The following is a 15,596-nucleotide window of genomic DNA, read 5'->3' as shown; positions in this document are numbered from 1 at the left end:
AATCTATGTGCAGCAAACTCCCCGAGGCCGTCTCCCTAGTACCTCAAAGGTACGAGTTTCCCGATATTCTATGGGGCATCGTTCACTTTGCTCTTAAGGGCGTCCGCCTTAATGCGGTCCGTTACCCCGGCCAGGTCTGCAAGCTTGATAAGATAAACTGGGAGTATAGTGACCTTCCTTGCTTTAGGGCCTCAGATAAACCCATAGACTCTCTAAAGACGTCCGTCGTGATATCTTAACCCTCAGGAGGGAACGCCAGTTAGTGTATTCGTCCTGTTGGTCGCGGGACGTTCCTTGGCCTCGGCCGGTAAAGACAGGAGGTTCGGTGCCCCTGGACCTGGTTTGAAATGTGGAGTTGGCGACCTGCTACGGTCTCGTCGGCGTCATGGTGGTCGCCGGGTGTGGGTGGGCGTCAGGGAGGGGGAAGGGGTTATTGCCGGGTCTTGAGCATAGGGGGCTGGAGCATCATCTGGGATTTGCCCAATTCCGAACAGCTCTTTCTGCATTTGGCCTACCAAATGCACCCACATCTTGGTATGTGGTATGCCGCTACACAGCCTTTTGTTGCCACTCATGATTCGAGAAATCACAGATTACTGACATTGGAGTTTCCCAGGCTGAGTTTTATCACAACAACAGCGCACTCGTCAATGGAAAAATTACCTACCGTTCGTCACCCCCAAGGCTGCGGCTCTGGTGGTTTCGGCTAACAAAACATTAGACATATTCAACACCACTGATTAGAAGTGGAGGAAGATATGAAAGAAGTGGGACAATAGAATTCCTTCCGTGTAAAGTTGGGGGCTCTCCTTTTTTTATTTAAGTAAGCTCTTTTTTCTACTAGGTTTTATTTTTCGGAGATAAAATGTGTTTCCATTCCCCATAAATGAATCCTTAGGTAAAAGAATAGATTCAAGGATCTTAAGGCCACTATAGATTACTAAAATAAATTAAACCTATATTATTCCAAGTCCTAAACGCCGCTAACTGAGTTCAGCTCCTAAATAATTAGCTATCGTCTCTCCCTACAAATTAAGCCTAGAGGGAATTTTTCACTCAAAGCCTAGGCCCGACTATATATATAGGAGAGGGCTCACAGTTCTAAATTACATTAACTTAAACGCCGCTAATAAGCTATCTCCGGAAATGGGAACCAATATTCCCGACATCTTCCTCTTGTGTTCAGGGTGTAATTTCCAGCCAAATGGAATGACGATGTTACGGGTTGACAGGTCAATGGCAGTGGTACTCGGCTAAGCCAGATAGGCCCCTCGCCACCAGCGCTGCCAACAAGTTGATTACATCCAATCAAGGGAATTCTGCGAAGAAGTCATCGTTCAGAGCCTCCTCGCATCACTGGCCTTGGTGACATATACCACCATTTTGGGGGATCCATACCTGGCGCACGGATCTGATGGTGTGTATATTATTATTGTTCCTACTCCGCTCTATCCTAGATTAAAAGAGTGTGCCGGTCCTTCTGGTGTTCTATACATAGGGAAAACCGTGCCTTGTGGGCTGGATGAAAACCTATGTCGGTATGAGATAGAAGACGGTATTTAAAGAGAAATTATACAGACGGTTGCAAAATAAGAAAAGGCCCTATTCGACCCTGAAGACTTAATCGCCTTCGACTTCGGATTCAGCCACTTCCACCTCCTCTTCCATAGCCTCTATAGCCTCTAATTCCAGTCTCCTTGCCAGTTTATATTCCGCCAAGCGGCCTGAATCCATCAGCCAGCCCAAGACCTTTCCTAATAGCCGTTTGCTTTGAGTCCTCGCGCCTTGAAGTTTAATGCTGAGGTCTCGGTGTGTTTGTATCTTTGGTTTTGGCCAGGTTCTAGGTTTCGGTGGTATTGGGAACCATATGACAGGGTGCTCGACTGTTTCTCTGCCCGCCCCGCAAGTTCAGTACGGAGTGGATAAGCCAGGGACCTTCTGCTTGAATAAGAAGTCCTTCAGACCTATTACCCCTGTGCGCGCCTAGACTAGCAGAGAGCTCTGAGCCTTGGTTAGTTTCTTATGTTTCATTAGGCTCTGGTCCGTAAATAGAATGTCTGGAGACCGCTCGTCTGTCATCCCTGCTGTCCGGCCTTCAACCTGTTTTCTCCAGCGGATTTACCATGCCTGGCACATTGCGTTTTCTGCCGGGGGTATCTTCTGGCTCCCTGACTCGACCTTATTTTGAGCAATTCATTGATCAATGGTCATGGCTGCTTTCTTGATAACTGTCGGTTCCTGTGGGTGGATAGAACTTCGGCCTGGTCTCCGTTTCTGGAAACGCTGGTACAGTCTGTTGCAAGCTTCTTGAATTATTCGTCCCGGTGGATATTTTGGCGGCTCTGGTCCCTTGCCACTTTTTAACGACGGCTGATGGTGTGTTTATTGACTTTTGACTTGAACTTGAACTAAAAACGAAAAGACCATTCCAAATACACTTCGAGGGGAGCCTTTTATAGGCATGCAAAATCCTATTTGTCACCAATGAGAGGCATAAGTAGGTCAAATGCCAATACCATTGCCAGTCTATCAATGCGATCGTACGATGAAGAAGAAAGCACAGAATTATGCCTTCAAAATGGCTTCTGCATTTTTCCATACATGTCGCGGTGAAATCCCTGGATGTTTGACACTACCGTAGGAATAAATTTTGGAGGGAGACGACTTGCCCGATTCGGACGAGTTTGCGCTGGAGGGGCTGTACTGTAAACCAGACTCTCCAACTTCTCCCAAGAAGTCGACTGTGCCTTTGACTTTGATCCTGATTCATTGCACACAGTGGAAAGAAGGTGAATATGGTGGGGGTTGCAATTAAGTGATTGAATTGCTTGTCCTCCTTGTCTTTCAAAGCTAGAGAACGTCCACTATATTTATAAAGAATCCCGTAAACGGAAGGAAGAAATGAAAAGAGAGCTGGCAGCCAACTTGGGTGTTTCTGTTCAGTTCGACGCGCATGGGGGCTGAGCGCTCCCCCTGCCCGGTCCAAGACAGCGGCTTCTCGCCACCTCCTAGAAGACAGGTTTCAAGGCTTCGATTTTCCGGAAGATTGGCGGCAATGAGTATGGTTTGATTGATGGTCTTGATGCCTCCCATGCGTTCGTTGGTACCATTTGATTCGGACGTAACGATAGGCGTTAGTTCGATACCGATACCTTCGACGGCGCACCATTGCTCAAAGTCAGACTTCCTCTTGGGTTGGAAGCGAGATAAATGCTGCATCTTGATCCATTCTTAGTGTGTGAGAGTAGAGCTTCGTAAAGCGGCAGAACTCCAGGCACCTATGGCCGCAGAAGATAATGTGTCATTACTTTCCACAGTTATCATTACTGTGCTAGTTAGTGCAAATCAGGCAAGTCGTCTTCCTCTAATATCGTTCTTGCATCCGGGATCACTGAACACTTGGACTTAACCGAAAGCCGTTAACTAACAAATCGAATGCTGCCTTTCAGGTGGGTCTGTTGGCCATAAGAGCTATTTTTTGAGTACAGCTAAGACCGGAGTGTATTGTAGGGGTGTAGTCGTTCAATTATCGGGGCCGGTAATAGAATGTATTTTCGTTTATAATAAACTGAGTATTAACGTTGTTATACTATAAATTAGTCTATATTTTAGCGAGTTATTTACCCTAAAATTTAGAGTCTAAGGTGCTCTTTGCTAAGCTCCAGATTAATTCTACCTAATTAAAGGTTAAAAGCCTCCGATTATTACCGGCCTTAGTAATATATATTGAAATGGTGAGAAAACACACAGAAATAACCACAACACCACAAATATACCCTTAACAGGTCTCTGGATGAACACACCTGCGTGACAGTGACTCGCTCACAGGCCGCACTTCACGCAGGATAAAGAAAAGACACTATGGGCTCGCAGGCCACATAATAAGCACCAGATTGGCCTGATCAAAGGGCCAGAATTGCCTGCACGCGTGCAAGGCACAAAATTTGAAGAAGTAAAAGTCGATGTCTTGTCTGAAATAGAATGTGAGAAGCAGATAGCTCATATACATGACCCCTGAACCCCCCGAATCCTCCGAGAGCCCTACTTCCTCACTCGTACCCTCAGGCTTGTGGTCGCACCCCAAACTAGCAGGTGGTTAAAGCTCGGTCAGCTCGGATCAAAAGCCCTTCCCTGCAGGCCTTTGTTGATATTTTCCTTCTTTTCTTTAACTTGCAATTCAATCAATTAGTCTAAGCAATACTGCTTGCCTTGTCTCAGTGTTCTGCCTTACGTACCGTGACAAGGAGGATATTACTAAAGGGAATATGGAAAAGGGTCTCTTTTTGCCCAGTTTTGAGGGAGTGTACTGTGTGGGTAGCCATAACTGGCTCCATAAGGAGCTTGGGCCAATCTGGGCTAATTTGTTTAGGTATGTAGGATTTCTATTAACACTTTTATACTAACACAAGAGACTATTTGCGAAAAGCGGAGAAATAGGTTTCAGTCTCTCGTATAGAGGATATTTGGTCTGCACCAATCCGTCATCAACGCGCTAAAATTAAGGAGAAATGATGGAAATGTCTGACTCACTTCTTTGGAGTATTTTACATATCTTTAGCCAAATCCCTCTTAAACCCAATTTTAATCTCAGGTTCTTCATCTTACCATATAGCCATATAAAGAAGATCGTACCTATAAGAAGTTAGTATATATCCTATCTATTTATTATATAAGTAAACTCACCTTGTACGTCGCTATATGTATTTCCTTTATCCTCGCACTAGTGTAGGCATGGAAGTTTAACAGCGTGCTTTGGTCTACTCGGCTTCCTTCATGTACATAATTTTGGTGGTTAAACAACCAGAGATGCTCTTCCCTAGCTGTGTAGTTCTCTATCGTCAAGTATGTTGGTGCTTTTTCCTCTACCGATAGAGGAAGTTTATACCTGAGCACATATTGAATATACTTTATTATATTAGATTAGCGGAAATATACAATAAGCTACTTATTTATACTTATATAGCACACGCTATCGTGGACGGTTTTGGGAATGGATTTATTAGTTATTCTTTCCCATGGCGATATGAATCTTCGCATTTTGACTCGTATGGACTTAACTGTTGGCCTTACCAGATACATATCTAACCGCCACTTGGTTGACCGTGCGACGGTCTCGGTGAAATGCTTCACTGTTTTCATGTCGCACGGGTCTGATGCTTCGAATTTTGCTGCGTACCTGATTTATGTTAGCACTAAATTTAACACAGCGATCTCCACAACATATGCTTCCTAGATCTTCATCATCCCGACATACCGCGGCTCAGTGGTATCACTAAGCTTTCTGCGGACGGGTTTATCGTCAATCTCGGATTTTTCCTCAGTGAGCCCATCCTGCAACGCCGCTTTAATCAGATCGTTCGGGTCTGTCGCTTTCCTCCCTCCTCGATTCTAAATGCCTTGGTCGGCTTCTGCTCTCCTAGTGTGGAGTTGGAAGCTGGAGACGTGGAATATGATAACTGCTGAGCTTAGCTGGGTTTTGGGAACTTAAAAAGGACATCAATAAATATTGGGCTTTTCCTCCTACCTTTTCGCTCATTCTTGCCTGGTGATAGGTGACCGTACACTAGCTTTCTTGGTAGATCGGCCACCTTTGCTAGATTTGCCGCTTGCGTTCATTTTGAGCGATCATTTGGGAAGTTCAAAATGTGTAGATAGATAGAGTAGAAGGATATAAGACGCCCCTCTGAGTTCTTAGACAATGACAGAAGATAAAAACGTAGAGAGGAACTGTAGAGAGTGGGAGGAGTAAGGGAAACAAAGAGATCTGAAGAGATATGCTGGCCATTTATAGATCCGTAGCCTAGGTAGACAAGACAATGGATAGACACAGCCTCCTCTCGACCTTCCTCATGCCATTGCCACAAGCGTACAATATACGGTTTCAGGGCGCAACGGAGATTACCCTCGTTGGGTTGGGTTTGGGACTCCGGCCAACATCCCCTACAGGCAGGTAGATATGCAGACGGAAAATGTCTTGAGTACTTGCAAGAGTCCTAAATCCGCAGTCAGGTCTAGCGCTAAGAATATAGCCATTGTTGCATATATTCTCGGCCCCCTGAGACCAGTGATGGGAACACACACTGGCCCTGCGGTCGTAGTTCGCAATGCCCACCACTTTGCTATTTAAATGAAGCAGGTTTTTTCATTTTGTAGACTAGCTCCGCACTAGCAACATCAAGGAGCGGTTTCTGGCACCCTCAATACCTGCAGGATTGAACGACTCCAAAACCGGCTTCAGCCAGCGGCTCGAATTATAGATATTAGACGAACACATTGTTTTCATTTTGTAGACTGGCTCCGCAGACTAGCGACATCAAGAAGCTGGTTTTAGCTCTGGCAAAGGCCCCTGTCATAACCTTCAATATCCTGAGTCGAACGACTCCAAAAACGGCTTCAGTGTTTCTACCTCACCGCTCCAGCAGCTAATTCTCCTTACAGCAGTGTAAAGGCAAGACGTAGCTTACAATCTGCATATCAATAGAGACATTCAAGTGAAGATGAGCTAGCACATGTTTGATGTTGAGTAAGGAGGAGGTCAGGCTGCGAGGCACAAATTGATAGTTCTTGAGAGCGCACTTTCGGAGGAGGGTGAGCAAATCCTGAGCAATACATGAGCAAGGTGAGCAGACCCAGAGCAATCCCTGAGCAAGGTGAGCAGACTGGAGTCGCAGATGAGCCGGTCCTGAGCTCCGCCTAATTCAGTTTGGATAAAGCGGCGAGAAGTCACGTGGAAAGTTATGAGCACATTCCGGTATTGTTACAGGTATGACGAAGCGAGTCGAGGGTAACAACTTGCTGCATTGCATTTGTAATCATGGTCTTGCATCCGGAACTAACTGCAATGAAGATGATAAGGCCGAGGCAACAGAGATTGAATGATTGTCAATGCTGTCAGATTCTGCGCTGTCGGGGTTAAAAAGCTTGATGGTGGTGGATAAAGACCTTGTGCTTCGACCAAGTGGGTGTATTACTTTGTAATGCAACATCAAAGAAGTTAACCAACACCACACAATGTTTTCCGCTGGGCATAGAACCTTCATCGGAAATGCAACACCCAAACACCGGGCCGAAACCCGTCATTCGAGTCGGAGTCGGTACGACAAATGCAACCTCCTGCACGATGCCGACTATCAACACTTTCTTCTCCTCCTGTCAAGAGTTAGAAGTGGGTGATGTGGCATCTCACAGCATTGGCCAAACCCTACCTTTCTTACAGAACCACCATCGCTTTTGACTGGCCGCCACCCGCCTCAGCTCCTCCCTACCCTCAACTCAGCTGTCCCTCGATGTCGATAGCTTCCACTTTCAGACAGATGCGCACAACATCCTCGACACGGCTTGCATGGACTGCCATTTCACACCATGACAACGAATCAAAGATAAAGAAAGGCGCGTCAACCGCAAACGATAACACCACGTTCTTCATGCACAGTCAAGCCAGAAGGATCATCATGGCATAGCTTTATCAGTTGTGATTCGCTCTAGACGCAGCTGGAAGGCGCTTCAAATTCCGGCCGATTATCGCCAAAATGAGGGGTTGACGGATGGCTGGGCTACACCAGGCCCTACTTGCCTGCACTTAAGTGAGGGTGGAATCCTCATGGTAGACAGAAGAACGATCCGGACAACTCTCATCTTGACTCTTACAAGATGGGTTTCCTCAAAACATGTCTCGACTTCCTCAGCCATGCTGCTTTCACCTCTTTTTCTCCTTTCGACGCCCTCTTTTCACCTCAACAGCCTCTGTTCGTTCCTACTCCCCCCGCGACATACAGCGCGGCCGACTTTGCAGGCGCCTACAGTCCACGGATCGATCCAGTTAGAGACTGTGTCTATCCCGCTCTCAGATACAATGGGTACAAGCCATGCAATAATGTCTCCAGGACATGCTGGCAGAGACGTGTAAAGTTCAAAGACTACGACATCAATGATGATTGTATATCTTCCACAACCAGCCCCTTGTTGACACTGCAGTTGCTCATGATTGTACAGACGAAGTTACAACCCCCTTTGGCATAACACGAGAGGCAAGCTGATATCTTGTGTTCTGCATTGGTCATGATATAATTGCTAACGTGCTCAATAGTACTGGCTCACCGTCGACCAAGCTGACCTTAGGCCCGATGGTCAACCCAAGATCAACGGAGTAGCTCTGAACGGCACCTATCCAGGGCCCATCATTGAGGCCTGCTGGGGTGATAAGATTGTCGTCCATGTCAGAAACAAGTATCGCGACAATGGGACTACCATCCACTGGCACGGCCTCCGTCAGCTTTACAGCAACGACATGGACGGCGTCAACGGTGTCACTCAATGTCCAATCGCGTATGGCGAGGAATACACGTACGAGTTCCGAGCGACGCAGTACGGACATACCTGGTATCACTCACACTATTCTCTTCAATATCCCGACGGCGTGGCTGGTCCACTCATTATTCACGGCCCAACTAGTGCCGAGTGGGATATTGACAATGGTCCCATCATGGTCGCTGACTGGCTTTACAACACTTCGTTTGCCGCCTTCAACTGTGAGGCCTACGACTGCGGCAACGAGACCCCTCCCAAGGCCGACAACATTGTCGTTAACGGCATCGGAGCCTTCAAACAATCCAATGGGAAATGGACGAACAACTACTTCAAGACCATGTTTAAACCAGGCAAAAAACATCTGCTGAGACTGATCAACGGATCTGCTGCATCAAGCTTTGTCTTTTCCATCGACAACCACACCATGACTGTGATAGCCAGTGACTTGGTTGCCATCAAGCCTTACACCACGACCTCTCTTTTGCTGGGCATTGGTGCGTACCTAACCTCCTTGACCAGACAACTACTAACCTTCTCCCAGGTCAGCGCTACACCGTCGTGGTAGAAGCCAACCAAGAGCCCAGCCTCTATTGGATGCGCACCACCCCCGCAGCCGGCTGCAGCGCCTTCCGCAAGAACCAACAAGGCGAGTTCACCCAGGTCAAAGAGACAACCTCCTTCATCGCCTACGAAGGCGCCCCCAAGCTCCCCTACCCCGACTCAACCTCGGTCAAGCACAAAGGCGTAAACGACACTTGCATCGACGAATCCCACATCAGCCAAGACCGCCTCGTCCCCATCGTCCCCTGGGAGGTGTCCGCCAAACCCACCAACGACGTCTCCCGCGGGTCATTCACGGCCGGGTATGAAAAGAACGCCAACCCGGATTTATACCCCCAACTGCCCTTCAAACACTGGCTCTTAGCCAACAGCCCGACTTCCCAACCACTCTGGGTGAATTTCAGCATGCCGACCATCCTCGACCCGTTTACCAACCCGCCGTTTTCTTCCATCACCAGATGTAAGTCCCGCTTTTCCCCTACCACATTTGAACACCCGTTTCCCTCACCCAACCCAACCAACCTAGCTGACACTTGTCAAAAGTCGAACAATCCTACGGCTTCGTCTACCTAATCGTAGACGGCTCCTTCCTCTTCAACCCAGACCCCAACTTCACCGCCATCCCCACCGGGCACCCCATCCACCTCCACGGCTCTGATTTTGTAATCCTCAACCAGGACTGGAAACCTTACGATCCAGTCAACTCTCCCAGGGACTTTAAATTCAATAACCCTGCCAGACGGGATACAGCGCTGTTGCCCAGTGGCGGGTATCTTGCTCTGGCGTTTAAGCCAGATAATCCGGGGGCGTGGTTGATGCATTGCCATATTGCTTGGCATGCTAGTTCTGGTCAGTCAACCCCTTCTGTTTTTTTTTTTTTTTTTTTTTTTTTTTGTTTGAGACTGACAAAAAAACCAGGGCTGGCACTGCAGCTTGTGGTCAGGCCGAGGGAGATACCCGGTTACAACGGGGATTTGCTGCCCGTGCAGTTAGGGTGTGAGAGCTGGAGGAGGTGGGACAACAGGGATCCGATCGTGCAGACTGATTCTGGGATTTGATTTTTCCGATGGTGGGACAAAGGTGAGTGAGGGAGGTGAGTTTCAACAACAACCTGGTTGGGTATGGAAGCCATCATCGTGATGATGGATGACTGTATGCAAGTTTCCATCTTTTCAAGGTTTATTATGTACGACACACAAGGTACTATTTACAATAAATCTCTCTCTTCCCCTCCTCATCCCCCCTGATCATCCTCTCCCTCAACAACAACCCCCTTACAAGCACTGAGAATACCACTGGTTCTGCGCCCGGCAAGTCGACCCCGAAGCGCAAACAGTGCACCCGCTCCACCCCTGACCACCGCACTGTCCCCACTTCTGAACACTGCAGCCGCCACCATTCCCAGGGTTGGGCACAGGAGTAGGCTGCACAGGAGTCTGAGTACTACCGCCGCCGTTCCCAGGATTAGGGTTGGAAGCCCCAGGCTGAGGCCCGGTAATCTCCACATTCCCAGGCAAACGATCAAACGGCCCGTCAATGTTCTCGGCCACCTTCTGGTTCTGTCTGCACTGGTTACCAGTAGCAATGCTCTGCGTCTTGAGCTGAGGGCAGTAAAAGTCGCAGTTGGCATCCATGGCACGCTGGAGGGAGTCGCCCTTCCACCCAAAGACGTAATCGCCGTGGGTGCCGTAGCCGGTGTAGTCGCCGTACGACCAGACAAACGGCTGGGAGCCGTCCTCGGGCCAGAGGCTGCGGTCGTTGAAGCGGCGGGTGTCCCAGAGGACCTCGTAAAATAGCTGGGGGATGCGGACGGGGTGGGAGGCGGGGCAGGGGCCGCCTGACTCAAAGGTCCCGCTGCTGGGGTAGGCGACGTGGGAGGAGTGATCGGGGGGGTCGAGAGTCTTGCCGTCCCAGCAGGTGGGGAAGCGGACGTTGGACATGATGCCCTCTCTGCAGGGCTGCTTGGGCATCTCGGTGGTCTCGCCGGTGCGGGTCGAGAGGGTCTCGAGGCAGGTGAAGGTCATCTGGCGGTAGCGAGACGCCTCGGCCTGGGTGCGGTACATGGGGTTACCGACAATCATGCGGAAGCCGGGCTGGAAGGCGGTGGGCTTGTGGTTTTGATAGGTGGCCGTGTAGTAGACGGTCATACCGCCGCCACGGGCACCGTCAAAGTCAATGTTGGGCCGCTGTGGGACCCGGATCAAGGTGCCGTTGCGGGCACGGAAGTAAAGGATGGCCGTCCAGTAGTTGGAGAAATCCTCAGAGAAGGTGCAGGTTGTGCAGGTGGCCTCCTCGCCAATGTTGTGTCTATTGGGGTCCATGGTCACGTTGAACATGTTGCCACCGACGATCTGGTGGACGTGAGGAGACTGCATAGCACCTGGGAAGACGAGGCTGTCATGACCTGTTAGCACTCAACCTGCTCATGGCTGGTCCGAAAAAAGACATACGGATCGAGACGCTCGGTCACAAGCTCTGAGCACGAGAATCGAAGGACGGCATGGACGCTCGGGGCGCCAGCCAACGCCACGGCGGCGGCGAGGACGTTGCGGGAGTGCATCTTGATCGTGAGATTCGGTATACCCAACTCTATGAAGTAAGATATCCTGCTGGCTCCTTGACGACTGACTACCCGAGACCTTTCACCTCTGGAAGGGCGATCAGCCATCTTTTATCCTCTTCTGACCCCCGTGGATCCTCCAGCTCAACCTCATGCTTCTCGGCCTCTGGTTCTGTCCGCAGCTATCTCTCTTCGAGAGCTACCATGCCTGTGTCGTTTGGTTCTGGTCCATTGTCACGGCGTGGCGTCCAACATAACGTGACAACGAACAATGGAAGCATCCGTGCTTCGGCGAGAACCCGAACTAGCACTGGCCATGGAACAAAAGAAGCCGAGATTTAGTAACTCTGTGGGGTTTGATGGCTTTCGGCTGAATTACAGTGTCGCAGTCAAGACATTAGCCGTCCTATGCCCAACAACAAGAGACAGTGGGAGGCTCACAGGTGAGAACCTTCTTTGGAACCCCAAGCCCTGCCACGCTCGGGCGAAAATCAGCAAAATGCGGGGAACAGGGACAAGGCTCCCCAGAACGGGATCCGGGGACGGGGTGGGTTCGACCAAGTTTTCCACGTGCCTCCCCGCAGCCCGCATGGCGACTACCGTACTTTACAGCCCTAAAAGCGGTAGCGATTCTCGTCAAGGTTGTATTACGCCCAGGTTCCACCAACCTGGTCTGGTCTTATTCGGCATAAGACGGCATATGCCTTCCGCATTGGGCCCGGAGTACCCCTTCCCGCTCACCTTGACACTGCTGCGTACAACACAGTTCCTGTGGGCCTTTCGTAACGTTCGACGGCGTGCGAGTCGGTGACAGCTCCAATTTCCCGAATCACGAGTTGGGAGAGCCGCGCTAGAGTGGTGTTGTCGACTGAGGTTTGGTATCATCGCGGGATGGGAGTGAGGTATTGCTGCCCATGATGTCCAGTTCAAATTCAGGCTCATTGTCCATGGCAACCTCAAGAGGCAACTGTATCACTAGCCACCCGCCTTGGCCAGCTACAGTAGCAACTCTATTGTTGAAGTAGAACATTTCTCGAAGGCGGCTGGTGAGCGAGAATGCAAGCTCACAAGCAGCTCGCACGAGGGGCGTCACCCGACAACGTGTGCATGAGACTGGGGATGGGGATAAATTCAAAGTACCGACTTTGCGGCTCCGTGACTGACTTGTTCAACACATGTTATTGTACCACCGGAATCTGGACACAATTCGCCAAGTGACTTCTCGCCGCTTTATCTGTCCTGAATTAGGTGGAGATCAGGACCAGCTCATCTTCGGCTCCGGACTGCTCATCTCGCTCAGGGACTGCTCAGGGTCTGCTCACTTCATTCAGGGTCTGCTCAGAGTCTACTTACCTCGCTCATGGACTGTTCAGAGTCTATTTAGCTCGCTTATCAGCTGCTTAGAGTTTGCTTACCATAATCAAGGCTGCTCTGGGTTACTCACTGTCTGCTTACCTTACTAATGGTTTACTTACTTACTACTAATGGTACTCTTATAAGCTTATTCTATAACGCTAGTCCAGGACTCCTTTAAAAGTATTCTCTCACGAAACTTCGTACTTTAGTAGCTTAACTTCGTATCTAAAATATCAAACCTATTTTATATACTAACCTAACCTAATATCTTTAATATGATACAGAATGTATAGTTAAGACGCATTACGTTTAATCTATACTGGATACTAATAGAAAAGACATAAGAGATATATTGCTTATTGTCCCTGTTGAACTCGATCTCTTCGGGGATATGCTGCGTTAAGTATCCGCAAATCTTCTTAGCGTTAAATTGGCTTTTATTTGGCCGACGAAACGTGGGCGGCTCGCTCGACTGAACTGGACCCGCTAGAGAAAATTCGGTGCTGTGCGCCTGAGATTTGGGGACCGGAACGAGGTTTGGCTTATCAGGGTCTGTCGCAGTTGTATATGAGATAGGGTCTGTGTCAGCTCATGCGAAGAATCGCACAAGCGCAGACCTACCCTCTCCTCTCCGCCGTCTCCTTTGTTATATGGCCCAGCTATAGCACCAGAGTCCGTAAAAAGAGAAACAGGTTTATTCCCGCGTATGTCCCTTGGCGGCACTCTCGGCGCAGCACCGGGAGGCACGGCGGGGCAGATTCGTGTGGTTGGCAGCGGGGGGTTCGTGGGGTGGCTGTGATGTGGCCGGTCACCGGACGAGGAGGGATTTGCTGACAGCGGCGTAAGGTTATTTATCGAGTCTACACCTGGCAGATTGCTTGCGAGAGTTGTAGTTAGAGGTGCGTCCAAGGTGAAATTGCACCGTGCTCAGGGGTTGCTCACCGTACTCAGAGTTAGCTCACCCTGCTCAGGTCTTGCTCAGGGCTTTACTCATCCCTGCTCAGGTTAAAGCGGCGAGTGCTCGGGTCCAAGAACGGAAGTGGAAATCGTCCATGTCCAGATTCCTATCAGACTTTCTTGCAATGAACCTTGGCAGAAGAGGCAAACCGGGCTATAGAGAAGATGAGGATGCTGCGGTCATTTGCACATATTGCCTCGATATGAGGCGTTCCTGCAGAGAACAACCAATACCTTTCTAGAACCTCGCCCTAACCTGGCGGGTGGGACCTCCGTCCGCTCCGATATTAAAGCAATATACGCATTCCGGGTTCGGCGAGTCTCCATCCAGGCCGTGATGACGATATGGTTGCAAATTCTTCGCTGTTTCTTTGTTGAAGGTCGGACTTATCGGCTCGTTCTTGACCACCCCTCCCCCCCCCGCCCCCAACGGTGAGTTGTTTGAGATGTGCATGGAAGACATGATATCCTCGGCTTGACGGCAAGGTCCGGCTTTCAAACATCAGCCGCAAGCGAAGGCGGCGGAAGGGAGTCCTTCGATCTGCTTCCAGGACAAAGTCGATCACAGGGACTGGAGGAACTTGAGAATCTCCCGAATCACAGCATCCGGCTGCTCTTGCTGTACCCAGTGTCCAGCCCCCTCAACCAACGTCGCGCCCCTGAACATTCCGTTTTTGACCCATTCCTCGTTCTCGTACCCTTGGAGAGCTCCAGGTCGTTGGTAGTTTCCCCAGTCCTTGACTCCGCTGATGAATGCAACCGGAACCTCAATCTTTTTTCCAGCAAATAGCCACATGTCACCTGCAGCCTTCTTGTCGTCCTGGACCCCCACGGTTTGTGCTCGATACCAGTTCAGAGCGCCCTGGAAGCCAGTTCGCTTCCACTCAGAACAATAGAGCTCCATCTCGTCCTTACTCAGCCACCTTTCGGTCTTGGAAGCATCCTCTCCCACCATGTTTTCATGGACCATCGTTGGCATTGTTTGGTCTCGGCGCATGATGTAGTACTCTGGCATTTTTGCCAACTGGTCCGCAGTCCAGGCATCCAGTGGATAGGGCTCGTTCTTCTCCCAGTCGGCCGACTTGAGGTGAAAATAGCCTCTGAGGAAGGCCTCAAGCCCTTGCGGTGGCACGTCCCAATCCTTGGCAGCCGGAGCAGTTGAGTTGTACCACTTGTAATGTTTTCTCGGCGGAGAAAGAGCAGCCAAATCCGTGTGTATATCTTTTCCGCCCTTCGGGCTACTGAGAGGGGGAGTTGAAGGGGGGTGATAAGGGTGGCTCATGTGAACAGTGGAGAGAAACATGTCTGGCCGTATCAAGGCCGCCACGGCAGCGCTCACAGCGCCAAAGTCATGCCCAACGATGCTGCGTGCTTGGGTATATCCCAACTTGTAAACCAGACACACCAAATCGCGCACTAGATTTGTCAGAGACCATTCTGCCAGGTCGGTATCTTCAAAGTTTCTCCGAGGCCACCCAGTTGTTCGGCCGTATCCACGCTGGTCTGGAGCCACACAAAAGTAGCCTGCTTCGGCAACGGCGGGTAGAACTTTGCGCCATGAGTAGGCCAGCTCCGGGTAGCCGTGGGTGAACAAAACGAGGGGTTTTCCTGGTTTTCCTGCTTTGAGCACATGGAAGGTTAGACCACAAGATGATGTGCAGTCGATGTAGTCTTCGATGATGCCATCAGGTAGAGGAAGCGGAGGAAAGGCACATGAAGTCGTGGCCATTGTGTGTTAAGTGAAAGATTCAAGAACTGGTTTGCTGATGATGATCTTGCTGCAATCTGATGGCAGCTTCTTAACGCCGTCGTCACTTGTGAGGGGTCAAGTCAGCGGATTGAACTGGTGGTGGGC

At 49.9% G+C, this 15,596-nt stretch overlaps 4 protein-coding genes across 4 annotated transcripts; 2 read left to right on the top strand and 2 right to left on the bottom strand.

The window, feature by feature from the left end:
* Positions 1-6,921: 6,921 nt before the first annotated feature.
* QC763_703560 (uncharacterized protein) lies at positions 6,922-10,090 on the top strand. Its single transcript, XM_062915353.1, has 6 exons — positions 6,922-7,936; positions 7,993-8,027; positions 8,087-8,801; positions 8,849-9,328; positions 9,412-9,717; positions 9,787-10,090. Exons 1-6 carry the CDS (start codon positions 7,651-7,653, stop codon positions 9,924-9,926), a joined length of 1,962 nt encoding a protein of 653 aa, XP_062761266.1. The 5' UTR covers positions 6,922-7,650; the 3' UTR covers positions 9,927-10,090.
* Positions 10,091-10,142: 52 nt separating this feature from the next.
* QC763_0115100 (uncharacterized protein) lies at positions 10,143-11,536 on the bottom strand (the record flags this gene model as incomplete). The annotated part of the gene is made up of 2 exons (XM_062906529.1): positions 10,143-11,262; positions 11,319-11,536. 2 exons carry the CDS (start codon positions 11,534-11,536, stop codon positions 10,143-10,145), a joined length of 1,338 nt encoding a protein of 445 aa, XP_062761265.1.
* Positions 11,369-12,801, top strand: QC763_703570 (uncharacterized protein; the record flags this gene model as incomplete). The annotated part of the gene is made up of 2 exons (XM_062915354.1): positions 11,369-11,445; positions 11,572-12,801. 2 exons carry the CDS (start codon positions 11,369-11,371, stop codon positions 11,768-11,770), a joined length of 276 nt encoding a protein of 91 aa, XP_062761264.1. The 3' UTR covers positions 11,771-12,801.
* A 1,502-nt stretch (positions 12,802-14,303) lies between these two features.
* Positions 14,304-15,470, bottom strand: QC763_703580 (uncharacterized protein; the record flags this gene model as incomplete). Its single annotated transcript, XM_062915355.1, has 1 exon — positions 14,304-15,470. One exon carries the CDS (start codon positions 15,468-15,470, stop codon positions 14,304-14,306), a length of 1,167 nt encoding a protein of 388 aa, XP_062761263.1.
* Positions 15,471-15,596: the final 126 nt, after the last annotated feature.

This window comes from Podospora pseudopauciseta (genome assembly GCF_035222475.1).
Source record: "Podospora pseudopauciseta strain CBS 411.78 chromosome 7 map unlocalized CBS411.78m_7.2, whole genome shotgun sequence".
Taxonomy (NCBI): domain Eukaryota; kingdom Fungi; phylum Ascomycota; class Sordariomycetes; order Sordariales; family Podosporaceae; genus Podospora; species Podospora pseudopauciseta.
This window is presented reverse-complemented; position numbering and strand designations above follow the sequence as displayed.